Consider the following 27117-nt stretch of genomic DNA (forward strand, 5'->3'; position numbering starts at 1 on the left):
GGATTGTTGTTTGGGGTGGGTTCAGGGGTTTGGGATCTAAACCCAAACAATCACAAAATTGTGAAAACACTGCTAGACCGTAGCCTTCAAATTTCAAATGAAAAAATACCAAAAATTGGGAGCATTCAGGGAACTTTTTAGGAAATGTCCTTTGTCCAAATCTCAAAAATCCAATTATTTCTACGAAGACCTGAGTAATGAGGAAATATCAGCCCCTCATGTTTGCAAATGGCTTACGCCATATCAGAGTTATTCCGAGACATTACTCATACGAACCTCGTCGATCGCCTCCTCCGTCCGCGGATTCCGAATGATTTTTTTGCACAACTGATAAGACACGGTAAGACTCGACTTATCTGGAAGATGTTGCACATTTTTAGGGACTAACAAATGACGACGTAGCGCGGGAAACTCCATCACGCCCGTCCCTCCTCCAGATGTCGCCCGTGGACGGGCGAAAGTTTCAAATTTCAGCGGTAAAGCAGAAACTCCCATGGTTTTACTGAGCTATCCGGGTTCAACGGAACTCGGGGGTTATGAGACTACTCTTTATACTGGTGGACACCCTCCTGAGTGATAGGCCCCCCTGGCATCAGCTGATTACGACTGACATCCGTCGCACAGGGTATCGCACTGAACAATTACATGATTAATTAATTTCGCTGCGCTTGCCGCGGCCAGGAGGGTCATGAGTTGGCAGTCCTTATGTTCCTTTGGCTTGATAAAGTTAGTAATGAGAATAGGTGGAGTTAAGTAGGGAAGTAGCAACATGCAATAAATTCCTAATCCAATAAATTGCGCAAGTTGGTCAGCAGCCAGAGTTTTTTTTTTTCACGAGTTATGATAACCTCGTGCTGTGGACAGTAGGCGTCAGCGTATGAAATTTCATTGACAATGTGCGTTTCTTAGGTGGTGAGGACTACTACTCGTGTCACTTGCGCATTATCAACCGGATAGAACGCTACATCATTAACGATAGTTCCGAATGACCGTGACTTGTTTGTGAATAAGCGAGAGACTTTGTGTGACTGCTTCGACAATGACTGCAGGTAAATTGTTTTTGCTCTCGTAGAAATAGTGAGAACATCTGTTTCTACATTGAGACAAAAATCTAAAAGAAAGTCAGCCAAAACGAAACAGACTATGGTACATGAGAAAATTTACAAGATTATGGAAATATTTGAAAATACATCTGTCAGAATATTAAAAATCCTATAATGGCCCTGATTAAATTGATTCAACTTTTTTTTACGTCGTTCACTATATAATTTTTTGAGCTGAACACCTCACGATGCACCACCCACAACAGGAAATTTATAAAATATCCCGTGAAATGTTTGTAATCATAATATTAATTCATTTTTTTTAGATACTGACGCATCGACTTTGTGCCTGCAAAACAAGAAAACAGCTGCACTCACACCGTCCAAAGGTTTACAAGACAAAGTAAGTATCGAATAATAAGTATGGAAAAAAAACGAGGAGGAATGTTGCAAAACAAAATTTTTACAATCATTTAAGGTTCATATTTACAATTCATATCCCACTCATGTTTCCCTCCTAGTAATGAGCGCTCGGTCGTTGGCTCGATAAAATCAATTGATTTAGATCTTTACGTTGGATGATAAGAATATTGCTAGAGTTTTATTTCATGTAAGGGCATCCAGCCAGTCACGGTGTGGCCACGTCTTATAACGCGCAACCCGGGGTTGATTATCGTTATGAGCATAAATTTATCGAATCGGGTATAAAACATTCATATACCGAACTCTATTGAATCGTGAGAATTTCAGGAATTCAGTGGTGATTCATTTTTTACGATTAGTTGAAGATTTCAGTCTTCCACGGAGAACAATTAAGAAAAATTCTAGTCCGAGAAAATCGTAATGCATATTCTGTGATAAATTTGAGTGCTGATAAAAGAAATACTGAGACATCGCCTCGTTCTCTAATAAAGCTTCCAATATCTTCATAAAATTTGACCTCAGAATTTTTTATCCCAAAACACGTCGTTTACTCCATTTCAAATAAAAGTTGGTACTTACCACCCGACTCTCCAACATTTTTAGAAAGACGAAGATGAGAAGTATGAGGAGATCGAGGATGAGGCCTCGACAGCCAGGGCCTGGACTCCCCTCGTCGTGCTCGGGGGAATCACTTGTTGCTTTGGATCGGCACTGCCAGCTGGATTCAACATCGGTGTCATGAACAATCCAGCAGAGGTAATACACTCTCCCTCTTTTCCAATAAAAAACAATAGTTATTACAATCCAGTAACTTACATATTTCCTCTTATTCGTTAGATCATGCAAGCCTTCTGCAACTCAAGCTTCCAACAGCGGTATGCCGTACAGTTAGATAAGACTGAATTGAACATAATCTGGGGGGCAGTGGTGTCGATATTTCTGATCGGTGGAGTAACGGGCTCCCTCCTAGCGAGTTGGATTGCCGATAAATATGGGAGACGAGGAGCTCTAGCTATCGGAAATATATGTGGGATCATCGGTGCGATATTATTCCTGCTAGCGCCTACATTGAATTCAGTGGAAGTTTTAATGCTTGGACGGCTGATGGTCGGTGAGTCCTCATCATGATAAATATTTAGAGAAAAAAAAATCATCTTTCTGAATCAATGATTAGATTTTTTTCCCTTGGCAAAGAACAAGAAAAAATCAATCTAACTGACTTTTTTTGATTCCTCATTCATCAATGCTTCTTCAGGACTCTCTGGAGGTATTGCAACGAGTGTGTTACCCACGTATGTGACTGAGATAGCCCCTTTGAGACAAAGAGGGGCAGTGGGTGTTCTCTGTCAACTAGGAATCACCGTTGGTGTATTCTTCGGTCAAGTTGCCGGTCTCCAAGCTGTCCTAGGTACAGCTGAGCACTGGCACCTCATGCTGGCTTGTTTTGCACCCCTGTGTGCAATATCGCTGATAATTCTGCAGGTTCTGCCCGAGAGCCCCAAGTATTTGTACATTATTAAGGGACAAGAAGACACGGCAATTCAAGGTTGGTCCAGAAAGCTTCCGTATGACCATCTCCAGATTTATTCATCTCCTTTCCACCTACTGATTATGAACTTATGAAAAAAGTTCTCAGGAGATGAATTTTATTAATTTTTTTAGTCTTTCAGAGCTCCGTCGGTTACGAAATCTCAATGTTAGTCTCCTTCAGAAGGAAATACGGGCTCTTAGAGAAGAAGCTACTGCACGTACCACCATGGATACGTGGACAATGCGCCGTGTCCTGAGTGATCCGTCCGTGAGACTGCCATTGCTTTTAGTATCGTCTTTACAGTTGGGTCAGCAGTTGAGTGGAATCAACGCGGTCTTTTATTATTCGAATATTATATTCAAGAAGTCGAATTTGAACGCCACTGGTGCACAATATGCCACACTTGGGACTGGACTTATTAACATTGGAATGGCTGTTATATCTGTGTGGCTAATGTCGAGGTTTGGCAGGAGATTGCTCTTTTTGAGCAGTTCCATTGCCAGTGCAGTCTGTCTTATGGTGCTTTGTATCTCCTTGAAAGCTATCGTAAGTCCAAATATCAAATTACTTTTATTTTTTCGTAACGATAGAAATTTATTCATTGTTTCTAGTCCAGCACTAATAGATCATTGTTTTCTTTACGTTGTCATATTTTCAAGGATTCTGCAGCTTTCATGCCCTGGCTCTGCACAATCACAGTTCTTGCCTACGTATTGTTCTATGGCATTGGTCTAGGGCCCATCCCCTACTTCATTGGATCTGAATTATTTCAAGTGGGACCGAGACCTGCTGCCATGTCTCTAGGTAGTGTTTGCAATTGGGGTGGTAATTTTATCGTGGGAATGCTTTTCCCACCATTGGAGGCTATCATGGGGCCCTTGGTCTTCCTGCTATTCGCGTTATCCACTATATTAGTGGGACTTTTTGCCAGGTATGATCACACAACTGGTAGATGAAATTCGTTATTGCAATAACGGAAAGTAAAATGAAAAAATTTAATTAGTCTAGCTCAATGAGTTAATGTATTCATGCGTCGATGAAATGAAATACTTGCAGGTACTATCTACCAGAAACTCGAGGCGTTGACACCTCTCTGACAGCTTCTCTATTATCAAGGGGATTCAGCTCTCGGAGGCAGGATATTGAGAACTCGTAATATCAATAAATCAAGCGATCCTTCCGCTCACTGTCATCACACAAATGCCAACGTGCCTATTGTAATTTTTTTTATTCGTCTATTTCACAAATATGCGATTATACAGAATGTCTAATTGTTCATAAAAGCATAAACATAGTACTGTGTGCGGTGCTATTCGCATCCAAGTGGGGAAAGTTCCTTTGTACAAACCGAGTAAGCCCTCAGTTTTACTTATTTTTATCAATGCGTCGAGAAAGCCACGATACAGCAGGGGTTTACCACTTGAATCCGTGCCTGTCATCAATCAATTTAAGAGTGAGAACGTCTCTTAAAGTATTTTTATGAATTCTTAATAAAGTGATTTGTGAAAAATAACCTTGGTTGTAGAGCCTAGTTGCGATTACGTCGAATGGCTGCATTGTCAATGCAACGGAACTACCACCGAGGAGGGCGGAACAAAATGTGAGTGTCAGCGGGTGATTGTCAAAAATCTGAAAAAAATTAGTTGAAGAGAATAGAAATGACCATGGTCTCTAGACACAATCATCTCCTGAATGTTAAAGACTTTTAAGAATAGAAGGAAATTTCTAATGCACTTATGCATTCAAAAGATATTTACTTCGTCTTGTTTACTTGCGCTTTTCATGTGAGCTTACTTGAAACGGTCGCAGCCAATCAGTGACAAGACTGAACATTGTCAACTGCGTGGCTGAGCCGACGAATATCCGTGGGCAATTGGCAAAGCACCTTTGATAAAGACCTGCCAAACCACCCTCTCTCCAGAGGGATCTAAATGCTGCAATTTCATCCGTATGCCCGTGTTGAAAGCCAACTGCGATCACTTCCGCTGATTGGGCTTGCATGCGCGTCTTTACCTGAAGAGAGAGATTAAAAATGAAGAATGATCGTTCATCAATTTCATCTTCGAATGGAATGTTTTTTTTTATTAATGTCTAGTGGACTATACCAGGTAAAATGGGCTGCCAAGGACAGCCCCAACACACCCAGAAAATCCGCTCAACACGGCAGTCCTTACTATGTCAGTTTCACCTTTATCATTGAGGGTAAATCCATAAGTTCTTGCAGCCTTGTATGACCCCAGTCTAATTCCATTCAAAACAACCTGAAATGCGAGGGCTGAGCCCAGACCCGACTGCAGAGCTAATACCCCCTCATTCTTGGCTATTACGTATCCCGCATGAAATGTATTTTTGTAAAATTTTTGGTACGTCCCCCGTGCCTCCAGTTCTCCTTGGAGCTGCAGCCGAATTTTTACAACGTCTATTGGATTTGTGAAGAATCCTGCCCCCACAGCTGCCAGTGCAGCTGTAGTAAATTCTGCAGCCAATCTGCAAAAACAATTATTTCTGAAGTTTCTGAAATTTTTTTTCAAACTTGGAAGACTAGAGTGTAATGAACTGTAAATGTTGAAATTTTCAAATCCCCCGCCGAGTACACGAATTTCAAGGGAGGGCGCTATAGACTTTAATCCATCAATTGACATATGTTAAACCAACATACATATCCGCAATGATGTATTTTTGTAATTCGATGGCATCATTCAATATTATTACCGTTTCATTCAAATGGATTTCCTATTCCCTTAAATAATCCCCAAAAGGATCAATTATTAAAGCAAATTTCTGACTTAGTGGATTGCATAATAGCCGAAATTGTAACTAATAATGATTGTGCATGACCGTGGTCTACAATAGCACGTCATCGTACTGTACCAAAGTGAATTAGCGAGGACGTCGAATTTTTTTGTATATGATGTTCACATTGTTCACGTGTAATTGAGCCCTTCTTAACCACAACTTCTCACTAGTCTATGAAAAAATGTCAATTTACTCACGGTTTTTGTGTTGAAACGTCCGCCTTCATTATTGTTCTCGGGGTTTTCGGACAACTGGGTCTCTTGGAATAGCGGTTAAATACTTGGGAAACTGCATGGGTTGATCAGATGGAAGACTAGCGGACTATGTGAAACATCGGTATTGACTAAAATTCCTTATCTCCAATATTTCCTACACAGCCTGTGAAACATTGAAATTTCGTCAAAGCTTCCGTATGAATGATGTAATTCCATCAAAATTATCATTCGTGTTTTCACAAATGATAGGGAAAGGCCACCATCTACGAAGAATTGCAAAGATAAATGATTTCGATTGTTGGCATCCCAAATTGACTGTGTCATTGGCTGATTCTTGGATCTGTGCCAATTGCGAAAAGTGCTGAGTATTCATGGACAGAAAAAATTATTGCAGGGTGGAAAATTTCATATTTTTGAAGAATGTAACAAGTATATTCATATTTACGTAATTCAATATCTCTATTAGTACGCAATATACATTTTGTTATGATATTTAGAATCATTGACGAGTGACACGATCGTATAATCTTTCCAATTGCTCATAGAAACATAAGCACAGTACTGTGTGAGGAGCTGATCTCATCCAAGTTGGAAAAAGTCCTTTATACAAGCCAAATATTCCTTCTTTTCGGAAAATCTGGATGAATGCGTCGAAATAGTTGCGATAAACCAGCGCTTTGCCATGACTATCGGTAGCTGAAAGAGTAAATTGCTCGAACAATAAACCCAAATGATTTCCTGATCTAAAGGGAGACTATTTATTAGTTAATAATCTGTAGAGATACAGAATCGATCAGTTCATGAGGAAACTCCCTTTAATAAACCGTGAGTGTTGACAACTCATAGTTGTCGCCCCGTAAGACACCTCAAAAATCCTACCTTGATTGTACAGCCTTACAGAAATAACGTCGAGAGGCTGCGTCATGAGGGCCAGAGAGCTTCCACCTATTAGCGCTGAGAAGAACGTCAGAATCATGGGATGACTGTCAAAAAACTGGAAAAACCATTAATTTGTCGAGCCACTTTTACCTCACCCTCTCTTATTTCCAATAATGGTTACTTGTTTTCACCTGAAAAGGTCGTAATAAATCGCTGGCAAAACTAAACATCGTCAGTTGCGTTGATGAGCCGAAGAAAACTCGAGGTACATTTGCATACCAGCGCTGGTAGAGCCCTGAAACACCCCCTTCCCTCCATAAACTTTGAAATGCTTCGACGGTCGATCCATACCCATGCTGATGGCCCACAGCAATTGTTTTCGCAGCTTGCGATTGCATTCTAATTTTCACCTGTTTTATGAGGCTATCGTCGATTATTTGAATAAAATTGACGCAATTATTCTGAATTAATTGATAATGAAGTTTAGAATCCCCGCGTACCAGATAAAAAGGACTTCCTATAACAGCCCCACAACAGCCAGCAGTTCCACTAACCAAAGCAGTTCTTAATAAGTCCGTTTCCCCCTTATCATTCAAAGAGAATCCATAGGTACGGGAAAACTTGTAAGAACCTATTCGAATTCCATTCAAGGCTATCTGAAATCCGAAAGCCGGAACGAGACCCGACTGCAGTCCACGTATTCCTTCATGCTTCAAGACAACGTATCCAGCGTGGAACATATTCTTGTACAACTTTTGATAGGTCCCCCTTCGCATCAATTCTCCTTGCAGTTGAAGTCTCACTTTTACCACGTCTATTGGATTCGTAAATATGACTGCACCGATAGCTGATGAAGCTGCCAAACCGAATTCGACCCCTACTCTGGGGAAGGGGCGAAGAAAGCCTTAAGGTTTTTTCACCATGAAAAGCAATTTTGCTTTTGGTTGGTATTTGAAATCTTTTTTGAAGAGAAATTTTAATTTCCTTGAACTTTGCAACCGATGAATTATTGAAATATGAATATGGGAATGCAGAATGAAAATACTTACGGTCTGCAAGTTGTTTTGTTCTTCATGATATTTAGTTATAACAATATTTCTCACTTAATGTCTGAAAGTTATGCACATGACAATGTTGGGTTATGTCCCACCGCGCGCGACTGTAAGATGGTTGCAAGGGCATCTCCCTGTTCACTCTGTTTACTGATGTTTATCTTAGAATAAGGTGTGAATTCCACGACAAAAGCTTCAGTAAATACTTTTAATGTATAACACCATCGAGCGAGACTGTCAACTATTGTAAATACGATTAGAAGTTCCTTGGTATTAGAAAAAATTGGCTGTTGCTTCCGAATGGAAGATTTGTTTATTATTCATACAAACGTTTAAAAATAAAGAATTTAGATTAATCATTCATACCAGATAAGTTGTACATATTGTTCGCTTTAGGACACCTCTAAGAAATTATGACGCACTGGTGGTGCCTCCACCCTTCGATATTTTCGCAATTTCCTCTTTAAACCTGGCAATGGTCTCCTTGGCTAATGTCAACTTTTCTTTGAGATCTATCACTTCATACCGGATTTTATTCCTCGCCTCGGTGATGGCCTTCAGGGCGGTCTCTTTCTTAGTCTCGACTGACATGAATAAAATTGATGATTAATGTGTTGGGATTATCTAACATAAATGTTCATAATATTTCAACTCTTACAATCAGTGTCATGTCTCCAAACTCCCATTGTCAGAGGTCTTGTTGTGCTTAATAAATGCTGCATCAATGCCGTTGGATCTTGGAAAACGATTTCCTCGTAGAACTCTGACACGAGATTCTTCTTTCCGGTTAGGATATCCGGGGATGATTGGAATAGTTTTAGGATGTGGTAGATTGTCACCTAAAATCAGCATTTTAACACTCATAATCAGGTAATTCATATGAATTATCTTATTTACTCACCGGCCGTTCGTTGGGATCCAAGAAATAGATTTTTATGACAATTTCAAATTCGCCCCATCCCGTTTCTGTGAGTTCATATGGTGGTTTCGTAACAATTCTATTCGGATTATTATAACTCTCGTGCAACTTGAAGTGTACTTTTTTCACGTAAACAGACATATCCTCGTTGTTGTATGGTTTTACGTAGACAGTCCACTGGTGAGTGTGGCCATCCTCTTCTCTCTTCTTGCCGAAATAACGTGCCATGTTACCGTACACTAGGGGCTTGACAACTGTCAAACCCTCGAATACCACAGTAATTTAGTATAATGAAATTTAATTCAAGAATGGGTATTATGAACTGTTTACGTTCTTTGACAATCGTAAAATTATTTTCAAGAATAACTATCAATATACCTTCACCCGTCCGCCCGAGTCCGGTCCGAACTCATTCGTTGATGCCATCATTTCGTATATACTTATTAATTATACACTTTTAGGTCATTATTTGATTAATCAACAATTCCCTGTTGGGGAATTGTTGTTGTCACGGAGCAGGTTAGAACTGATCATAACCTTCATTATTCGGCATGAGAGTGGCTGTTCTGCGCATGCGGAGAGAATGGCTGCCTGTGGAGTTGAACATGGTTTCAGATCTAAGAAGAATGGCTTCAAAAATTCAAGAAGATAAGATCTTCAAACATGTTATCATGAACAGCATAAAAGGTACTGCGACAAGGGCAATGAATATTCTCCATATTTTCAAATAATCATGAATGAGGGGGAACAAAGTTTGGCAATAACTACTGAATCATCATTATTTCACCGCAAGTACAACCCCCCAAGTACAAATAGCCCCTCTCACCAAGATGCTAACAAAACACTCAGGACTCAGAAGAATGTGGAAATAAAAAATAACCATTTTATTAGATAATTATTCATTTTAGATTACTTTATTCAAAAACATAGATAAATCAGTTGAAAAAAATAGTCTTTGAAACCCCTAGAAAGATCTCGCAATTTGTACCAGTTGCCTCTATCTCTTTGAGAAGTTGTCCCTTAAGATCCACGAATATTATTTCCGAGAAACAGTGAAGCCTTGTTTCAACAGCATTGGAGCTGGTACCTTGTGCACAGCTGCGGACCTGACATTTGCTTCTATCTTCATCCCAGAATCACTGATTTTTTCCTTCGGTTGCTGCTTCATATCACTCGAAGTTCTCATCCCCTCAATTTTCCTTCCACTTTGCGCCCCTTTCACTGCCAAATTACGTCGTTCTCCAATTAATGGTTTATACTTATTCAAATTCATCGAGCTATTTTCCTTGTTCAAAAACGCCTCCGACAGTGACGTTTTCATTATCGATCGTGACTTTATCGCTGGCACTTTCTTCTCCGTTGCCCTGATGATTACTGATTTTTCCTGATTCACCGAATTTGAGTCTCTCATGGGCAATTTCTGCATTGACTTTTTCTCCTGCTGATGCTGGAGATCCTTTTCTCTCGTAGCAAAGCTGAAGGGAATCGCCTGAGTCCGCTTCTTCTTCCTCATATTAACCGGAATCCCAAAGTTGCTAATCTTTTCCTCCTTCAGTCGAATGCCCTCCTTCGTTGACACAACAGTTGCCACGATGTTCTTAGCCGGTTGTCTCTTCCAGGATGACGATGTCGGTGGTGCGTGCTCGGGTACTTTCTTTTTGACCTGATTATTTGTCATTAAGTGGTTCGATTGTAATAATATCGATGTTTTAGGAACTCTGCATCTCGCTTTTGTCTGTAATACAGGGGATACGCCTATCGTGGTTTTTCTCGTGTTGCTAGGGGGCTTTAGCAGGGACTTGACTGCTTTCTTCATATTGTCTTGGACATTTGAGGCTATCGAGGGAAGAGCGGGCAAAGCTTGAGGGGCTTCTGTAGTTATTTTAGAAGACTTACTGTCTTCCGATCTTTGGAGATGTGCACCTTGTAGGGGTGTTTCTTTAAGTAGGTCATTGCAGTCACTAGACTTTGCAGTCTCTTCTAAACTTTCCACACATTCAGATGTCACGGTTTCAATTAGGAGATCTTCTGATGGAATGGATTGTATATTTGACTCGTCAACTTGTAAAGAACCGACGAGGTCGTCAACAAGTTTCACTAATTCACATATATCTTCGGGATTATTTTCTATCGGGGGATTTTCTCCGACGACCGAACATTGCACATTCGAGTGTTGCATTAGGAGGGGTAGGTCAACGAGTTCTTCAACAAGATCACTTAACTCCTTCACATCTGGCTTATTTTCGGGGAGAGGAGAGTCCTGACAGATCGACGATTCCACATCCAACTTTCCAGGTTCTTCAAACAATTCAACTACTTCCTTTGGATCTTCTAATTTACTTTGAAGATCATCAATTAGTTGAACTGATTGCTTCATGTCTTCTGATTGATTTTCGCTGTTTAAATCCTCTGGAATAATTGAAAACAGAACTCGAGGCTCTTTATCCAGGACTTCGCTTTGAAGCACAAAATTATCGGTCGGTACAACCCCTCCCTCTGGACATCCGTCATCAAATCCTTGGTTATCGTTCCTTAAAATGATGGAAGGCTTGAACTGGCAGGGTTTCTTCACTGAGGCGAGCTGCAGCTCTCGTAGAGCATTCACTAATCCTTCATCTACACTCATACAACATTTTTGGGGTGTATGGATAGTCAGTGGTCTGCCTCCCGAAACGTCATCAGTGCTTCCAGTAAAACTCTTGAAAGATGCTTCTGCTGATGAGAGGTCATTTTCGTTGAAACTAGATTCAATGGAACGCCAGAGGGTCTCACAGGAGTCGTCCATTTCATCTATCCCTCAAAATTCTACAGGTATCAAATCTAAAATCCAAATATTGCAAAATAACTTCAACACTTACAAGATTGTTTACGTTCCTTAACGAACGTAACCTCGGGAGGGAATTCCTGATTGATATGACTTTACCTTCGTTTTCTAATTTAATTAACCGCACGGAGTAATCTCCGCACCTTCACTTATATCACGAACAAGCACTTCAGGAATATTTGTTGTTGTGAAACGATTCCCGTCGAAAATTCGTGACTTGTTTGGTATTTCACAGTGAGAGCAGGGACAGAACGTTAGAATTAGTTGAAAAATTTGAATTGCGCCAACCGCTTCTGAAAATATAGTTTGTGCTACATTCTACAGTGAATTAACCCAAGGCCGCCCATAATAACACTTTGAAAATCCCTAGATATATGGATTTTTGTAGAGGGCAGTGTTAACCCGTCATGGCACCCCGCGGAATTCATTTAAATAATCGGGAATATCGAGAATTCATTAAAAAAAAAAAAGACTTTTGGGACAAAAGCAAAAAGGGGAGGTGTTCTCCAAGCATCGGCTTCTGGATTTATTTCGAATTATCGCTATAATGAAAATATTCTCATCATCAACGATTTACTCCGATCCAAGTACACTGTCGTAGTAACATTCTTAGCCATATAAAGTTATATTGCAATGATTTTTATTGAATTATCAACGCAGGATAAATTTTATAATAAGTGACAATCGACGCGGGATGAACTGTCAAAGTCTAAATGACTATAATTTAATGAACATACGTGGATTATTTATACAGATGGCAGACAGTGTTAATTTCGTAATTAGTTGTTGATTTTATTAAAGTTTTTTGAATCAGTTCATATGAAAAGGTTTTTGGTTTTTATCCATAGATTCCCTAGGATTTTTAACTGGGGATTTAAATATTCGAGACGAGTAGACGTGTGGAAATAATAATATCTCCGCTATTATCCGAAAAATTCCATCAAATGATAGTACAATTACATTGAAATAAGGGATAACTATCGTTTATCATCACTCTTGAGCACTTTTATCACATGGTTCGCAATTTTACGGAAAAATCACGATCTATACTATTACATTTTGATGACCATTTCTCTATCGACTTCTCTTTAATCAATAAAAATACGTCAGTAATTGAATACAAACTAATTTGGCACTATTACTTTAATAAGCTCATTATAGGGACAGCCAGCTGCCTCAACAAAATGCTCCTATTATAATTTTTTTTCTAGTAAACGATATGATTCGAAGAGACAATCATAATCAGACAGAAAAAGAAAGAACAAGTGGAAATAATTGATAATTATTTAATGAATTGTCGTTATCAGATGTGAAGATTTCTCCCTTTGCTCCTGTATCGTTCGTCCAAATAGCCTGGAATCTGAAATTACATATTACATGAACATATACACACTTGGATACCCACACAGTCGCAACTAATGGATAATAACTACATGACATTGTACAGTCTGTTATGTATTTAAAGTTTTTTGATCAACAGAGTCGAGATAAAATTGTTGTGAAGAAAATGAACTTTTAAAGCAAAATTCAAGGCTGATTCTGTTACATAAACAAACGTATATTTGGAGCAACATTACGCATTGAACAGAAAAAAAAACTTTCTACAATATTTGATACACATTCAGCAACTAAAGGCTACATCATGCTTATTTTTTAAGGATAATAATTATTTATGAGGTATTTTGGGAGGTATTACATACCACTATTCTATTAAAGATCTGAAGAGAGAAAGAGAGCACAAGCAAATAACAAATGAATACAGGTACTAAACGAAGCATGACCACGAAGAAAAACGTTGACTATTCTATGGAGAGGATTAAAGACGAGATTATTTTATTAGAAGGTTTTGGGGAGTAGATTTGTTGGGGTGATTTTCATTATAATCGTCCGCTTATTTTTCTCTTCCTGGGTAACAACTGAGTAAACAAATACAAATATAAATGGATTAAAAGAGAACAGGCATTAGACTACGGTATCACTTTTGAATTCGTTATGATTAGCTTCTACCTTTGGTTTTGGACGATGTGTATCCACTGCATCGATTGGCAATCTGATCCGCTCAACTTTACAACCGTACGCCACAGGCGTTAATTTCATAATAGTGTGCAATGGTACTTGCAAATAGGGAAGTTCATCTGTAATGTAGAGTGAAAATTTAATGTTGACGACACAATGCTGCCTGTCTCACGTCACACGTTTCAATGATAAATCAATAGGGATTGAATAGAGTTTATACCTGCACTTTTGTCGAGGAAATAAGCAAGTAGACATCGCAGCACAGCTTGGTGTGTGACAACAAGAACGTTACCTTGTCTCTCAAGTTCCATTATAACGGGCTCGAGTCTTGCCACTAAATCCTCGTAACTCTCTCCTCTTGGGTAACGGTATGAAAATTTATTTTGGTCCCGCGCTGCAAAATCCGTTGGATATTTACTGGATATCTCTTCGTACGTCATTTCTTCGCAAATACCCTGTGGAATAGCGCAATCAAAAAATTTAATTGATTCAACAAATAATGTGAACAAAAAAAATCCAAAGTAAGGACTTACAGCATCAATTTCATTGAGTGCCTTCCACCTCTCCTGCGGTGCATTGACATCAGCGGCTGTTTGGATAGTTCTCTTCAACCAACTTGTCCAAACTCTCAGGCCCTGAATATCTTGCTCATCGATGTACTGTCCCAATGCCTTTCCGTACAACTTTCCTCTCTCACTCAAATCAGAATCACCCCCAATTCTGCCCTCAAGGTTCATAACACTCTCACCATGTCTCGTCAAGTATATTGTTCGTGGCACAATGTGTATATTCATTAAGTAATAAACTATCCTGCTCTGTATGTGGCCCTCGTGCTTGTACACGAGTACTTTCTCCCCTGTGTTGTAAATCTTCATAAATGACAATTCACTCTCTTTACTCTCATCCAGGGGCTGATATTTCTCTTGATAATGCTCAATTCTTTTGACAAAATCTGCAAGTACTTCCTCTTTATTCATATTCGCATAGTCTGGACTGCTGACTTTTACCTGTGGAATTTTACAATGAAGTTGATAGAAGTCAATATTCTGGAATTATTCAGGGGCACTTGTTCTTCATTACCTCCATTATGTTCTGCTCAACGATTTCAGGATCATCACAGACAGACTCCACGAAAAATAATTTGAAGCCCATTTTTTCAACGACAATATTGTGGATCATCTGTCGACGCTCGATTGTCGAATTTGTAGCGTCAAATACGGCTACTTCACCATCACCACTTTCTAGCCATTGGCAAACGTCATTCAGTGCATCCACAGCACACTGGGTTCTTATGGCCATGGCCTTGATATTGTCAGGACGAAAAAATTCGTGACATTGATATGCCGTTGTCGCGTGCCTCCTGTACTCACCAAGATTGAATACTTTTGTGTTTATTCCAATCCAGTTGAGGTATCTGCACAACTTTTTTGATATGTAGGTCTTCCCTCGAGCTGGCAAACCCACCATTGCTATTACGTGTGGCTTGTTTACAAAATTGGCACGTTCACCTGGAAAATCCCAAGGGAATATTGGAGAGCATTGTTTTTCTAAAGTTCCTCTACTATTTAATCGTCATTGAGATAAATTTTATAAAGTTAAAAGCTAGAACAGCGAATGAAAAAACACTGATACTAATGGTATAGGATAAGATGGTTCAAGGAGAGGTTAGTGATACCAGAGTTTTAGAATTCATGGGTTTACAAGTTGGATCGGGCAAAGTTTATGGACGACGATATTGGAAATACTGTAGTTCTTATCAATTGACGGCTTATATTATCTAAAGTAATGTTTTCTTCTGATAAATTCAATATCTCCAAGATACTCAAATTGAGATCAGCCATTCACATCCCCCTTTTTTTGGAAAATGTTGACGAACTTTTTCAAAAATTAAAATAGAGAAATAGGAAAATAATAGTTACCTCTTATGGGGAATGGTTTAGTCTGGATAGTGTCCGATGTTGGCGGTGTATAATGCATATCGGAGCTCATCTTGGATCGTACAAAACAAGTGTCAATTCCGTATCCTTTATTCACTTCACTATCACGCCACAGTTAATTCACAGAAATGTGACAGTAAGAGTGTGTCCTCCAGTGAAAAAAAAAGAGTGCAATATATTAAAATGAGACGTCTTCAATGCTACGAAAAGACGGTCTCGTGGTAATACGAGACCGTTGTATTCCCAAAATTTCCTTTTATTCCTCTTCGACCACTAACAAATCATAGTGCCTTAATCAAAAATGACAAATGTTCTTTGACCGAAGATTACCAATGTGCAAAGTGCGTGGTCGCGTATATCGTGGAACTTACAATTGAACTGAGCTTTCGAATGGCCATATGTGTTGTGTAAATTTTTTTATAATCCACGCAAGCGCATACACACACGCACACACACATGTAATAAGGCTTCCACTGGGTTACAAGTTTAGAGGCGCAACTTACGACTTAATGGTTCAACGCGCAACTCCCTACGCTCTAGGGAACACTAATAACTTGTCACTGTTTTCCAAGTTTACTGAGAGTATGCCTTTGAACAATGATAACGTGTTACATTTTATGTTTACGCATTTAGCTGCTTGACAGTGGGACTTGTTCGCATGATGTGGGGATGATAATGAGGAATTGTTGTGATGGCTTTGCTGTGGTGGAGGTGGCGGAGTGATGGGAAGCGAGGAGGAACGGATGTAAACGTGTAGGTTTTCCCGACCACTCGGAGGCTCCCAATGCGATCACGCGACCGCACTCCCTCAATCCCGCTCTCACTAGCTTACGTCACGTACCTTGTATTTTTTTCAGTGATAGCTGGGCTTGCTTGGCTCACTCTTCGTACATATAATCTTGTATTGAATTACATATTTTCCAAATTAATTTTCAACAATTAATTATAAATATATATGTTTTTTTATGAGTGACATAAATAAGTCTGCTGGATTCCCCCTATTTTCATGTGAAAATGATGAGTATAGGGATTTGTAGGGAACCGGAAGTCGTGGGAGTGTTCCTATTACCTTGAGCATTTCAAAATAAAATTATTTTCCCCTCACTGTGGGTCGAACTGTCAACTCTCTCGTGTAACTCACCCGCGTCATTTGTCTCTACTATTTATTACAAAAAATCTATTATCGAACTAGAAAACTGTACTGTACCGTAGACTAACTTGTGTCTACAATATACTAGAAAGGCTTTTTCTAGTTTCGTCTGACATTTGATTTTTTTATTAAATCGCACATCTATCAAATTATTAGACAAAACTTCAATTATACATGTTTTTTTATAAAAGGGCTGATCAAGTCCGCTAGATCACTCTTATTTGTCATGTGAAAATGATGAGTTCCAGGCATTGTATGAAACCGGAAATCGGGAGAGTGCCCCTTTATCACCTGAAGCACTTCAGAGTAAAATTCCTTTTCCTCTCTGAAGGTAGAATTTTCACCCTTAATGACTGCATAGGGACATCTGATGCGACTCGCCATGTCTATCAGTTGTTCATTTGAAAATCCATTATCAAAGAGGAAAAATTGAACTCTAGGGTCTCGATTGAAGGTCAGTGTCCCATCCGCATGCCTCGTTGCTCCTCTGACCAGTAATGTTCTGCACATTTCCTCGTCTAAAGAATTTCTAGTGCCGCGGATGTATCGTTCTATTGCATTTTTTTCTGAATGCCTCGGAGCTGCCGTTCGCATTTCTTCAATTTGAAAAAACTTCTCCCAGTTCTTTATGAATATTGGGAGATATTTTTTACTATCGTAGACTGGATATTTGAAGTTATCAAAAGCTACGACGAATTTAACGGCATCGGGGAAGAGCGCTGTGTAATTGAAGCACATTATACCACCCAGTGAATGGCCAATCAGACCGACTCGGTTCATATTGTAATGCTGCTTTATCCGATGAACTAGTTGTATGTACACTAGGTTCGCGTACATCATGCCCTTCGGCAGCCAGCTGGAGTGGCCATGACCGGGAAAATCGACAGCTAGAATACTCAGGTCCTCTGGGAGATGTTTTATGAGGGGATCGAATGAGCCAGCATTATCCTGCCATCCATGCAGGGCTATTATAGGTTTTACGTCAGGTGGACCCCAGTGTTTACCTGGATAATTACGCCGACCATTTCAAATTGAATGTAACTGAGTGGTTCGATACGGTTTGTACTGAACCTACTAGATTTTTTTAATTTACCTGCTATTTTACCCCATGGAACTTCAATCGCCACTTCCCTAAATTCTCTATCGCATGAAACTTTCTCTGCAGTACTTATGTATCTCTGGAGTTTGATAAGAGACACTCCAGTGTCTCTCCTTCCTAACAATCGTCCAATGTTTACCATTTTAGTGGCTGAAGTCATGAAGTTTTTTCCTGAAAAGGTATTCATAAATCATGTGAGTCAACCCCATGATGATGAATAATTATCTAGTGACAAGATTCATGATATACCACCTATGTTCCTAATTCACAAAAACCTCGAGGTGTCAACGGACTTTGATCTTCGCGACCATGTAAAATTCACAATAGTAATACAATTAACCGAGAAGAATTACTATTATTTTTCCAAGGTAGATGGGCTGAAGTTTTCTATTTTCAATTTGACCCTTTAGAATTTATAATTATAGTTTTTCATGGCACTTGATATTTGATAAAACTGTTTACTTTATGCATTATTTGCATGAGAATTGGTATCACAGATGCACAGCGCGTGTCGTTGGAGACATCATCGTAAGGGTACTTAACATGAGCACTGAACCGCCAATACAACAATTGTTTCATACATTGTAAATTTAATTTCTAGCTTATCTGCAGAGAAATATTTTTTTCATCTAAAATTCGCATTACATTGTATATATCCAGGTATATCTTTGCGCTTGTGTGTGTCCTCTTTGACCACAGATGTCACTTCCTCAGATTCACTCAGGAACTTTGGAGGGATTTGCATCTCTGGGACACTGCAGAATACTGTTTTATCGACTAAACTTTTGTCGAGTGACTGCATTATTGGTAAAGAACCTAAAAACACGTGTGAGATATCACAACTGAAGTGAATTGTGAAGAACTTGAGGTTCTGATGAATAAAGAGAAGACTGAATCGATCCACAATGCGAACTGAAGCCCTCAAATTGTATAAAGATCTGCTCAGATACAGCTCGCAATTGAAATTTACAGATCAAAAATATTTTGTGCACAGAGTGCGAAAAGATTTCTTGCAAAATCGATCGCTCGAGGACATTAAAGACATTCGGTTTCACATTGAGGTACATACTAACTCCTACGTCGTATTGAATTACTAAATCAAGTTCTAATAAAAATATTTTCCTCAGAAAGGTCAACAATTGCTAAGGAACAAGAGAGTTATCTAGACGGCGCCTGAAGTGAATGATGTTAAGTAGATTTCTGGTAATCCAGGTTCGTTTTAAGTCATTCAAAAAATTTCTAGACTTCTCTAGAGTCCCTAAACTAGACGAGAATGATCTTGAGGAGCAATATGTGAGGGGTAGTGGTCCAGGTGGTCAGGCGACGAATAAAACAAACAACGCTGTTGTTCTGAAGCACAAACCTAGTGGACTAGTAGTCAAATGTCATCAAACGAGAAGCTTGTGGGACAACAAGAAAATAGCTCGTGAAATATTAATAACGAAGCTGGACGATAAAATCAACGGTGAATATTCACTGGACAATCAGAAGCGCAAGTTGCTTGCTAAACAAGCGGCAGATCGTACTCGAAAGAGAAATAAATTATTGGAGTTGAAGAGAGAATTTAAGGAACGAGAGGGATTAGAGTGACTCTGATATTTCATCCTGTATTTTTCTTTTTTACAATGAAATATTTTCCATTAATGCGACTATAAAATATGAAAAAACAATGATATACACATGTTTGAATGGAAAATAAACAATAAAGCCTGATGTAAAAAAAACATGATATAGTTTATTAATGTCCTTGGGCTCGTACCTCACAAGAAAATGACAGGAAATATGATTTTGAGGAGAAATACCAGTATCGTAAAGCTGTATCCAGTCTTCAATCCCGTAGCATTGAGGGAGGAGGGGGAGAAATAAAAAAAAAAGATATTTACATTTTTAGAGGGGGGAAAAAAAATAAAATATTACAAAATCTATTAATTCGATCTATCTCTCGTCAAAACAATGATTCATGAAAAGCTGTAGTCTTAGCTTTGAAAAGAAAAGCAATAACGATAATCGTGATAATAATAATAATAATAATGATAATAATACAATCGAGGGTTTTACAATATGAAAGGACGTTAAATACTAAAGTACATAAGACAAATACGGATCTTCTCACTTTGTACATTAAAATTTAACTGTCTTCATTAACCTAATGGTGATTAAATGTTCAATATTCACAGGAAAAATTACTAAAAATGTAATTATTTTTTTTTACACCAGTTCCTTTGTTAAAACCACTGATTTCAAACTGCCCTCTCAACTCTCTTTCATCCATCTACCGAATGGACCCCTTGATCTTTTGTAACGCTTCGCGGGGGGTGAATTACGAGATCTCGGTGATGTGGAACTTCTCAATCGTCGATTACTCGCTACTGTAACCGACAAAATACTGTGATCCATATCCACTTGATCGTCGATTTTTCTAACCCTGACAACAGGCTGAAATTCAATGCTGGCACGTCTCTGTTGCATTTCCCCCGTCGGTTGGGGGACTGGTGTTATTCTCTCAGATAGTGGACTGTCGATTTCTGGATCTAAAGATTCTTTTTTGCACGGTTCCTTGTCAAATGTCGAGTCACCCGAGCTACCTTTGTGCTGACGCGTTCGTGTCTTCATCGTTGACTTTTTTATACTTTTTGTAGAATTGGCACATTCTTTTTTCATGCATTCTGCATCACTCTGACTACCAACTGAATTTGTTTCACCTTCAGTTATGTCCGTAGTTTTGCTCTCACGATCGTCAGCCTCAGGCTGTCTGCGTTTATTAGCTAATGTTCCAGCGGTGTAATTCTTTCGAGATATTATCGTCGATTGACCCTTCCTTCTAAACCCAGAATCATCATTTTCATTTTCAAAATGTGAATCCATTGCCTCTGACGAGGACGGCCTTCCTGATTCTCTAACTGTATCGCGACGTCTTCGAGTCGTGGATTTCGACACAATATGCTGCTTCGTTGGGGATGATTTGTTGTCATTCCTGAACACATTTTCATGATTCTCATCGTTAGACGCTTTCTCCTGTTCACACTTGGATGGGATACACTCGTCAAAGTCACTTGAGGCTTTTGTTCGATCGCATTTTACAAGTTTATCCCTTTCTTGAGCGAACTCCTCGTCGTCTTCCTCCTCTTCATCTTCCTCTTCCTCCTCCTCCTCTTCTTCTCCAGCTGTACTCTGATGCCGATGGGACGGCGCTGGGAGGTTCTCCCGTTCAGAATCAACGTCCTGAGTGATTATTGGCTTGACTTGTAGTCTCCTGCGGATTCTACCCGGCCAGCCGGTCCGATTTTTCCGTCGTTTCCTTCGCTTCAAGGGAGACTCAATGAGCAACTCTCCACATTCAGAGCTAGCGCAGGATGAATTGTCTATTCCTGCCATGTGCTGATGGCAATTTTCCAAAAGATCTAGAAGATTATCTGGCGCTCCAGGTATTCGTAAGGGACACGACGAGGGGCTCTTGAAGTCCTTCTCAGGCTCGGGCGGTTCGTTTTCGATAATAGTCTCCATTGTGTCGAGCTCGAAGGAATCATCAACAACACCAGCATCAGCATTTAGCATGTCATCAATGCTCTTGACTATTTTGTGAATCTCAAGATCAGTGCTTGATTTCTCCGATTTATCAGGCTTATCGGGTTTTGGTGTTGTCGTTCGCGAGCACGATTCCTCATCTGCTACACTGGTACTCGACGAATGCGACTGCTGTTCTCTCTTGCGAATTATCGTTGACATTATCGCCAGAGTAGAGGCGTGACATCTCGGACTCTTCCTGGGTGATTTTCCAAGACAACTTGCTTTAATCGCCCTGACTCTCTTCCTCGCATCGTTTTTCTGATAGAGCTTGAGTAGATTCTCGTGAAAATTTTCCATCTCGTAGGGCAGTAGAAAGGGCTTTTTCCAATCTGATTCACTGGAAAAATGCCAAAACTCAGCGCCTTCGTCTTGGCGCTGATAAGTTTGATACCAAGGCTCAGATTTCGGTACAGATTCAAAAGAAAATTTCATTTTTTCCACTTCAGCTGATGGCTTGGACGGATACAGCTTTTCGCAATTCTCGTTATTATCACTCTTATCCTCATTTTTCTTCCCATTGTCTGTTTCTCGTTCGATTTGAGGGGAGCTCACTTTGGGAGGTTCATCGTCTTGAAAAATCTTAACAATACTACTGGATAAATCTTCTCCTGTTGCCGTTGGTGAGCCTTGAAATCTCAGTCTACTACCAGGTATCTCAAATTTATAATAGTCTGTATTATCCTTTATCAATGCCTCCGCCTGTGTACGTCTTCTCTTCCTCGCACGTCCCATGTACATTGAATCTTGGGAATCATCGTCCATAGGTTCTTGCTTAACAGGACTAGCCGTTGGTGATGACATGATAATTGACGAGGTTCGACGTTCACAATCACTCTCAGTGTCCACTGGTAAGACACTGCTGCTGCTGCCATTGTCATCCCCATTCTCACTAGCGTCTGTTGAGTCGTCTCGTCTTGAATCACCGAACATGAACGATTCAGCCTCGTCACTCAGCAAGGATAGCTCTGATTTTCTCACTCTCTTGAATCTCACCACCACCGGTTTCTCACTCGATGGCTCATCGTCCTTCTTAACCGCATCTTCTAACTCCCTCTGATTTTCAAGCTCCTTCGGGTCCTTCAGAGTAGCTACACTTGAGGCATTATTCCAGTGAGCTGTACTTGATCGTAACTTGTTACCTAGTACCTCAACTTTGTAGTAAGCACGATTATCCTCGATCAAACGCTCCTCAACAGATAGTCTCTGACGCGTTCTCATCGACCTCATAGCACGTTTTGGGAATTTTGGCTTGCATTTCTCTTCTTGTTTTTCACTTTCTGAGATTCTCGCGGACCGTTGAGGTTTTTCAGGGGATTTTAATGGGGCACAGTCTAGTACTTTAATCTCAATCTCTTCTATTGTGTCCTTATTGGGCTTCGCTTCAACAGGATTCAGTCGATCTGTGGCATTCAATGCCGGAGACTTCGATGAGCCGTTTACGAGGACTGCTTTTCCTGGAGATTTCTCCGCCGGCTCTGCATCCAGTCTGGAGTCCCCATTGACTACTTTAGAGACCAGTGAATCTAACGCGGGCTCATCTCGTCCATTCTCGGAGGGATATTTCTTATCCTTCCTCTCTTCTACTTTAGATAATTGAGATTTCTTCTCACTCTGACTACGATCTTTACCCTTTATCGATGTACCATCGTTCAGCTCGCTCAGTGGGCTCTTCTCTTCCACAATTGCACTTTTGGCGTCTACCTCATCCTCGACACAGGGTTTATTCTCCGGTGGATCATCTTCCTCGAGCCATATTGTTCCCTTGGCTCGTTTTTTAATTGTGAAACCATCAAACTTATCATAAAATTTATCAGATTTTTCAACTTCATGCCTAGGACTACCTTTTGAACGAAGCAGATGTCCACTCTCGTGTTTGGTACGCGCGCGTAAGTTGTGGGGTGAGCTCAATTTAAGATTAAGCTTACGTCTTGCACCATTGCACTGCACCATTTTTAATTCATCAATGTGGTAATCGTTGATGTCCGATTTAACTGTTTTATCAGATTTGGAATTTCTTATAACAACACCGTGAAGTTTATCAGTTCCATTGTGAAATAAATCCTGTCCAACATCGTCAGTCTGATTGAGCTTGAGGAAAGCCTCTACACTTGCGCCTGAATTGATGAGTGTATCGAGTGATAAAAAATTATCATCATTGCGAACGAATGCAAGATGTTTGTCACTCTGAATGTGTTTACTAAGATCTCCATAGTCAATTCTACAGATTTCACAATAACCAACTACCAATTGTTCGGATCTTCTGGCCCTCGTTGCCAGAGCACGTGATCTACGTGTCATGTCTTTCTTAGAGTCGGACTTATCCTTTTTCTCTGGCTTGATGTAACACTTTTTTTTATCAAAAGGACAAGAGCCCGGATCACCTTCAAAATTCAGGGTAGGCCACACTGGTAACTCGAGAAAAACAGGCCTTGTCTCTCTCTTGAAAGACTCAAACTTTATGTAGGACTTGTCGAATTCTTTAACTTTAATGTCTTTTTCAATTGAATTGTTTCGACGAATGCACTTTAGATTAGAGTTTTCTCGAAGCGATGTGTATATCTTGTCCAGCCAAATTTGAAAACTTCCGATTGTCCAGATTGGTATGCCCCAGCTCTGGGCGTTATCGAGAGGATCTACTGAACACTTTTGCGGCTGTGTCAGAGCACGTTCCAACATTGCATCCACTCGCGATTTCTGGGGACAATTAAAATTGAAGAAATTCATTAATAGTGGAAGGGGGTGAAATAGGCGGGATATTTGATTGGAAAAAAATTCAAGTAGGTGAATTTCCCAGGATTTTAGAATCAGACAATCCGCTTTTGAGGATTTAGGGATTATGAAGAAAAACACTAGTTAATTCTTATACAAAACCATTCTGTCAGAAGTTGAAATATGACACTACAGTAATACGACGACGGCGACGATGTGTTGTCGTCGTAGGGGGAAACTTATGAGTAGAACATATTTGCACATCCCTGGAATCCTCTAAATCAAACCTCTTCCTGTTATCAGCTGCAGTAAAAAAAAGGGTTTACTTACGGTTCTATGGGCAGTTTGACCCCTTGTATTTGTCGAGTTTGAGAGGGGACATTCACCGTTCAAGGACGGCGTTGGAGGCGTCAGAGTTGGCGTTTTGATCTCTATACTCCTTAGCGAGGGAGGTCCCCCGCTCCCTCCACTGGCGTAATCCCATTTTCGTTTATCGCAATGTGGCTGCTCTGATTTTCCGGCACTATCACTCACAACGAGAGTCACACTCTTAACCAAGAATAATTCAACTGCCTGTAATAAATCAAGTTTTCAATTAATACGTGCGAGTACTCGAGTATCTGAATACCAATGCTTGCACATTATTTTGAAAATACAGTGAACCAGTCGAACGAATACGATGTGGTAAATTAAACAACACACCAAGTGCATCATAAGGTTGATAAAAATAATTTCAATGTGTATCTCTCACTCTATCGTAACGATAAACAGAATAAAAAAATGAAGAAACAATTGGGAGGTAGACATGACGAGTTGGAGTAGTGTAGTAGTTTTCAAAACACTCACAAGTTTGAATTTTGCTAAGCAAACTTTGGCCAGTTAATTAACTGGGACAATATTGGTGAATAACGGCAATGTCAGACTTGTATCACTGAAAATGCAAGCGACGTTCTCCACAAAACATGCACTCTTTAGCTGAGCATTATTATCATTGGGTCAGCCGACGCCTTTGTCATACGTTATTCATTTTAACCAGTTGAACATTGTATTTGTAACACTTCATTATCATAATTCATAGCATTAACATTCACTTGAAATTATCAGTGTAATGGTCATGTCAATTATTTTTATCATATGAATTATTCTCAGAACACGAAAAAAAGCCAGTGCTCTCGTCTGTCCCATTGAGCTGTCACGCACAAAATGGCCATTCGCCGTTAACAGCTTGCTAGTTGGTCCTGGAGGCGGCGCTCCTACTTCATCAGCCTTATTTAACACCAGTATTGCACATTTATTGATATTTTTACTCTATTTCCCATCACCTTTGTCAATTTTTATTTGTTAATTGTACTAAAGTGAGTTTGTTTGAAAAGCACCTTGGTAGATAACGAATCGCTTGTTAAGGATACTTTCGATCATTGCCTCAAGATGGCGTATGTCCGCTCCCCCCTCCCCGCCCCCCCCTCTGCCACTACCAGCAGCAACACACGAAAACCCAGCTGCCACCCAACACGCCTATGTTCTATACACAATTCACCCAACATCCACACAGCCCCCGACAAAAATCCATCGCCTGCATACATTTTTCTGTTCCTTCATTTTTCCATCCATTTATTTTGCCGTCCTGGTCAACACAGCCTGTCTCCATTGCAAATCATCTCTTCTTATGAGTCCAAGCCGCCACAGGGACACGTAAAACTTGATATGGAACGATTTATTGAGCTCAGTTGTTCTGGCAGTGATTGAAGATATTTGATTTTATTCGCACAAGTATTCCAGTTCAATTAATTGTAGAGTTCTCTTTCGTGAACGATCATTGGTTACTTCGGGGAATTTAATTGAGTATAGTATATGGGTTGGGAATTGGCGGGAGATGGGTAGAGTGTGTAGATGGAGATGAAGAATGAAAATTGGGAGGGCATACTCTGTTACGCACTAATCCAATATTCCGGGGATGCTTTAATTGATCAATAAAATACTACAAGTTCACTCACCCCACCCAAATCCTTTATTCTAGCCTCTAGTTTGCTGGAAATTCCATGATTCTTGATGTCGAGGTAGTAGGTTTTACCGCCCAGCGGTTTGGTCCCTTTTTGCAAACGGATGTCTGGAATTTATGTGGTCTATCGTCAATTTCTTTTTCTCTCATTGATTACATTTGAAAATTTTTTCAGAGCTTTATATGTCGGAGGTTATGTAAGGAAAGACAGACTGTTCAGGGGAAATGGGGAGAGCTCATTGTTGCTCTTGTAATGTGACATAATAAAGGAAAACTATTAATAAATAATTGGGGCACAACAGGGATTTTGCCTTACGGGCCTTGTTGTCACGCTTGTTGTCCTTGGACGGTGGATTTTGCTTCTGGTTCTGGAACTTTGGCGGCGATACCATTCCTACTCACTGCACCTTGTTACGCGAAACTTTACTATCTTATTCCGATGGATGTTTTCGGTGACTGAAGCACTTCCCATTCTCTTTATTTGAGGTATTGGAGAAACTCTGGGGCTTGAAATTTTATGCAGAGTGAACACTGTTGTATGGGATACTGAGGGAGATTGCCCGTGGGATTGGGGGATTCCTAGGGGATTAAGTCGATGTATTTATCGGGAGACCAATGGAAATTGTGAGATCGCACGAGTCGGCATTATTCACTGTTTTTTTTATTCTGATCGTCGCGAAGACATGAGACATGCGATAATAGTAAAATATACATGTGAATATGGCTGAGGGCCAGGGAGACAGGATAGGCAACGTAAACTTGACATCAACCCAGTGGCTGAATTTTTTTTCAAATCAAGTGTGTTCTTCCAAATGAAAGCTCTAGAATTATAAAAAACTCAGTTTAATCATTTTCGAGTCACATGGACCGCATGTTCAATTCCATTTACATGGAGACCGCATTTTCAAGATATTCGGACTAATTATTTTTCCATCAAATGTTGTAATGGCCTATATAG

At 39.9% G+C, this 27117-nt stretch overlaps 11 protein-coding genes across 27 annotated transcripts in view; 3 read left to right on the forward strand and 8 right to left on the reverse strand.

Moving 5' to 3' along the window:
• LOC135161787 (integrin alpha-PS2-like) overlaps window positions 1-2184 on the reverse strand; it is a 32439-nt gene extending 30255 nt beyond the window's left edge. For all 3 annotated transcript variants that reach the window (XM_064119693.1, XM_064119692.1, XM_064119691.1), the window contains exon 1: window positions 2046-2184. The gene's annotated coding sequence lies outside the window, so the exon portion shown is untranslated. The remainder of the gene's footprint in view (window positions 1-2045) is intronic.
• On the forward strand, window positions 483-4510 carry LOC135161115 (solute carrier family 2, facilitated glucose transporter member 1-like). Of its 3 annotated transcripts, none has more exons than XM_064118405.1 (9): window positions 483-625; window positions 910-1049; window positions 1370-1446; window positions 2070-2222; window positions 2304-2577; window positions 2722-3012; window positions 3137-3543; window positions 3657-3928; window positions 4054-4510. In XM_064118405.1, exons 2-9 carry the CDS (start codon window positions 1040-1042, stop codon window positions 4151-4153), a joined length of 1584 nt encoding a protein of 527 aa, XP_063974475.1. In that variant the 5' UTR covers window positions 483-625; window positions 910-1039; the 3' UTR covers window positions 4154-4510. The 3 variants fall into 3 exon arrangements, with proteins under 3 accessions (XP_063974475.1, XP_063974476.1, XP_063974477.1); XM_064118406.1 differs by having other exon boundaries at window positions 580-726; XM_064118407.1 differs by lacking the exons at window positions 483-625; window positions 910-1049; window positions 1370-1446 and adding an exon at window positions 1630-1745.
• Window positions 4209-6132, reverse strand: LOC135161131 (solute carrier family 25 member 35-like). Of its 2 annotated transcripts, none has more exons than XM_064118433.1 (5): window positions 5991-6132; window positions 5103-5484; window positions 4792-5010; window positions 4512-4626; window positions 4209-4429 (listed from the first exon to the last, which is right to left on the reverse strand). In XM_064118433.1, exons 1-5 carry the CDS (start codon window positions 6017-6019, stop codon window positions 4233-4235), a joined length of 942 nt encoding a protein of 313 aa, XP_063974503.1. In that variant the 5' UTR covers window positions 6020-6132; the 3' UTR covers window positions 4209-4232. The 2 variants fall into 2 exon arrangements, with proteins under 2 accessions (XP_063974503.1, XP_063974504.1); XM_064118434.1 differs by lacking the exon at window positions 5991-6132 and adding an exon at window positions 5710-5862.
• Window positions 6033-8175, reverse strand: LOC135161132 (solute carrier family 25 member 35-like). 5 transcript variants are annotated; one of them, XM_064118437.1, is made up of 6 exons: window positions 7937-8175; window positions 7388-7764; window positions 7079-7297; window positions 6888-7002; window positions 6454-6704; window positions 6230-6369 (listed from the first exon to the last, which is right to left on the reverse strand). In XM_064118437.1, exons 2-5 carry the CDS (start codon window positions 7661-7663, stop codon window positions 6508-6510), a joined length of 807 nt encoding a protein of 268 aa, XP_063974507.1. In that variant the 5' UTR covers window positions 7664-7764; window positions 7937-8175; the 3' UTR covers window positions 6230-6369; window positions 6454-6507. The 5 variants fall into 5 exon arrangements, with proteins under 5 accessions (XP_063974509.1, XP_063974508.1, XP_063974507.1 ...); XM_064118435.1 differs by having other exon boundaries at window positions 7388-7769; XM_064118436.1 differs by having other exon boundaries at window positions 7388-7845.
• A 58-nt stretch (window positions 8176-8233) lies between these two features.
• Window positions 8234-9412, reverse strand: LOC135161140 (YEATS domain-containing protein 4). The gene is made up of 4 exons (XM_064118450.1): window positions 9237-9412; window positions 8841-9122; window positions 8598-8778; window positions 8234-8523 (listed from the first exon to the last, which is right to left on the reverse strand). The coding sequence occupies exons 1-4, from the start codon at window positions 9285-9287 to the stop codon at window positions 8351-8353; spliced, it is 687 nt and encodes a 228-aa protein (XP_063974520.1). The 5' UTR covers window positions 9288-9412; the 3' UTR covers window positions 8234-8350.
• On the forward strand, window positions 9410-18735 carry LOC135161150 (uncharacterized). Of its 2 annotated transcripts, none has more exons than XM_064118465.1 (2): window positions 9410-9545; window positions 18545-18735. In XM_064118465.1, the coding sequence occupies exons 1-2, from the start codon at window positions 9410-9412 to the stop codon at window positions 18733-18735; spliced, it is 327 nt and encodes a 108-aa protein (XP_063974535.1). The 2 variants fall into 2 exon arrangements, with proteins under 2 accessions (XP_063974535.1, XP_063974536.1); XM_064118466.1 differs by having other exon boundaries at window positions 18599-18735.
• Window positions 9741-11946, reverse strand: LOC135161806 (uncharacterized). The gene is made up of 2 exons (XM_064119730.1): window positions 11782-11946; window positions 9741-11678 (listed from the first exon to the last, which is right to left on the reverse strand). Exon 2 carries the CDS (start codon window positions 11641-11643, stop codon window positions 9895-9897), a length of 1749 nt encoding a protein of 582 aa, XP_063975800.1. The 5' UTR covers window positions 11644-11678; window positions 11782-11946; the 3' UTR covers window positions 9741-9894.
• Window positions 12306-16313, reverse strand: LOC135161120 (6-phosphofructo-2-kinase/fructose-2,6-bisphosphatase). Of its 4 annotated transcripts, none has more exons than XR_010298705.1 (7): window positions 15618-16313; window positions 14779-15206; window positions 14232-14705; window positions 13919-14153; window positions 13690-13817; window positions 13383-13486; window positions 12306-13042 (listed from the first exon to the last, which is right to left on the reverse strand). XR_010298705.1 is itself a non-coding variant. In XM_064118413.1 (7 exons), exons 2-7 carry the CDS (start codon window positions 15685-15687, stop codon window positions 12986-12988), a joined length of 1392 nt encoding a protein of 463 aa, XP_063974483.1. In that variant the 5' UTR covers window positions 15688-15784; window positions 16139-16310; the 3' UTR covers window positions 12306-12985. The 4 variants fall into 4 exon arrangements, 3 of the variants coding, with proteins under 3 accessions (XP_063974483.1, XP_063974486.1, XP_063974484.1); XM_064118413.1 differs by lacking the exon at window positions 13383-13486 and having other exon boundaries at window positions 15618-15784; window positions 16139-16310; XM_064118416.1 differs by lacking the exon at window positions 12306-13042 and having other exon boundaries at window positions 13220-13486.
• LOC135161129 (probable serine hydrolase) lies at window positions 16884-18276 on the reverse strand. Its single transcript, XM_064118431.1, has 3 exons — window positions 18137-18276; window positions 17879-18055; window positions 16884-17789 (listed from the first exon to the last, which is right to left on the reverse strand). Exons 2-3 carry the CDS (start codon window positions 18042-18044, stop codon window positions 16954-16956), a joined length of 1002 nt encoding a protein of 333 aa, XP_063974501.1. The 5' UTR covers window positions 18045-18055; window positions 18137-18276; the 3' UTR covers window positions 16884-16953.
• On the reverse strand, window positions 18136-26875 carry LOC135161788 (titin homolog). Of its 3 annotated transcripts, XM_064119695.1 has the most exons (4): window positions 26476-26875; window positions 26155-26267; window positions 24491-24733; window positions 18136-24145 (listed from the first exon to the last, which is right to left on the reverse strand). In XM_064119695.1, exons 1-4 carry the CDS (start codon window positions 26549-26551, stop codon window positions 20138-20140), a joined length of 4440 nt encoding a protein of 1479 aa, XP_063975765.1. In that variant the 5' UTR covers window positions 26552-26875; the 3' UTR covers window positions 18136-20137. The 3 variants fall into 3 exon arrangements, with proteins under 3 accessions (XP_063975765.1, XP_063975766.1, XP_063975767.1); XM_064119696.1 differs by lacking the exons at window positions 26155-26267; window positions 26476-26875 and adding an exon at window positions 25742-26143 and having other exon boundaries at window positions 19600-24145; XM_064119697.1 differs by lacking the exons at window positions 26155-26267; window positions 26476-26875 and adding an exon at window positions 25007-25598 and having other exon boundaries at window positions 19600-24145.
• LOC135161148 (mitochondrial translation release factor in rescue) lies at window positions 18804-19627 on the forward strand. Of its 2 annotated transcripts, none has more exons than XM_064118462.1 (2): window positions 18804-18945; window positions 19012-19627. In XM_064118462.1, exon 2 carries the CDS (start codon window positions 19067-19069, stop codon window positions 19472-19474), a length of 408 nt encoding a protein of 135 aa, XP_063974532.1. In that variant the 5' UTR covers window positions 18804-18945; window positions 19012-19066; the 3' UTR covers window positions 19475-19627. The 2 variants fall into 2 exon arrangements, with proteins under 2 accessions (XP_063974532.1, XP_063974533.1); XM_064118463.1 differs by having other exon boundaries at window positions 18807-18945; window positions 19016-19627.
• Window positions 26876-27117: the final 242 nt, after the last annotated feature.

The sequence above is a fragment of the Diachasmimorpha longicaudata genome, chromosome 4 (genome assembly GCF_034640455.1).
Source record: "Diachasmimorpha longicaudata isolate KC_UGA_2023 chromosome 4, iyDiaLong2, whole genome shotgun sequence".
NCBI classification, from domain to species: domain Eukaryota; kingdom Metazoa; phylum Arthropoda; class Insecta; order Hymenoptera; family Braconidae; genus Diachasmimorpha; species Diachasmimorpha longicaudata.

Bases quoted from the DNA above. Each gene is read 5' to 3' on its own strand.
- LOC135161132 (XM_064118435.1), bottom strand. From the start codon at position 7,962: ATGAAGAACAAAACAACTTGCAGACC. The intron at 7,298-7,387 runs GTACGCGGGGAT...CTCATAAAACAG, and splicing joins TAGGAAGTCCTTTTTATCTG to GTGAAAATTAGAATGCAATC. The intron at 7,003-7,078 runs GTGAAAACAAGT...TGGTTTTTCCAG, and splicing joins ATTTATTACGACCTTTTCAG to TTTTTTGACAGTCATCCCAT.
- LOC135161140 (XM_064118450.1), bottom strand. From the start codon at position 9,287: ATGATGGCATCAACGAATGAGTTCGGACCGGACTCGGGCGGACGGGTG. The intron at 9,123-9,236 runs GTATATTGATAG...GTGGTATTCGAG, and splicing joins ACTCGGGCGGACGGGTGAAG to GGTTTGACAGTTGTCAAGCC. The intron at 8,779-8,840 runs GTGAGTAAATAA...TGCTGATTTTAG, and splicing joins TGGATCCCAACGAACGGCCG to GTGACAATCTACCACATCCT.
- LOC135161120 (XM_064118413.1), bottom strand. From the start codon at position 15,687: ATGAGCTCCGATATGCATTATACACCGCCAACATCGGACACTATCCAG. The intron at 14,706-14,778 runs GTAATGAAGAAC...AAAATTCCACAG, and splicing joins TTGAGCAGAACATAATGGAG to GTAAAAGTCAGCAGTCCAGA. The intron at 13,043-13,689 runs GTAGAAGCTAAT...ATGTAATTTCAG, and splicing joins CACATCGTCCAAAACCAAAG to ATTCCAGGCTATTTGGACGA.
- LOC135161131 (XM_064118433.1), bottom strand. From the start codon at position 6,019: ATGAAGGCGGACGTTTCAACACAAAAACC. The intron at 5,485-5,990 runs GTGAGTAAATTG...TTGTTTTTGCAG, and splicing joins GACGTTTCAACACAAAAACC to ATTGGCTGCAGAATTTACTA. The intron at 4,430-4,511 runs GTTATTTTTCAC...GATTGATGACAG, and splicing joins AACTAGGCTCTACAACCAAG to GCACGGATTCAAGTGGTAAA.
- LOC135161806 (XM_064119730.1), bottom strand. From the start codon at position 11,643: ATGGACGACTCCTGTGAGACCCTCTGGCGTTCCATTGAATCTAGTTTC.
- LOC135161788 (XM_064119695.1), bottom strand. From the start codon at position 26,551: ATGGTATCGCCGCCAAAGTTCCAGAACCAGAAGCAAAATCCACCGTCC. The intron at 24,734-26,154 runs GTGAGTGAACTT...GATTTATTACAG, and splicing joins GAATAAAGGATTTGGGTGGG to GCAGTTGAATTATTCTTGGT. The intron at 24,146-24,490 runs GTAAGTAAACCC...AATTGTCCCCAG, and splicing joins GTCAAACTGCCCATAGAACC to AAATCGCGAGTGGATGCAAT.
- LOC135161148 (XM_064118462.1), top strand. From the start codon at position 19,067: ATGATGTTAAGTAGATTTCTGGTAATCCAGGTTCGTTTTAAGTCATTC.
- LOC135161129 (XM_064118431.1), bottom strand. From the start codon at position 18,044: ATGACTTCAGCCACTAAAATGGTAAACATTGGACGATTGTTAGGAAGG. The intron at 17,790-17,878 runs GTAAATTAAAAA...GTAATTATCCAG, and splicing joins TCCATGGGGTAAAATAGCAG to GTAAACACTGGGGTCCACCT.
- LOC135161115 (XM_064118405.1), top strand. The intron at 2,578-2,721 runs GTGAGTCCTCAT...ATGCTTCTTCAG, and splicing joins GCTTGGACGGCTGATGGTCG to GACTCTCTGGAGGTATTGCA. The intron at 3,013-3,136 runs GTTGGTCCAGAA...TTAGTCTTTCAG, and splicing joins AGAAGACACGGCAATTCAAG to AGCTCCGTCGGTTACGAAAT.
- LOC135161150 (XM_064118465.1), top strand. From the start codon at position 9,410: ATGAGAGTGGCTGTTCTGCGCATGCGGAGAGAATGGCTGCCTGTGGAG. The intron at 9,546-18,544 runs GTACTGCGACAA...GTATATATCCAG, and splicing joins TATCATGAACAGCATAAAAG to GTATATCTTTGCGCTTGTGT.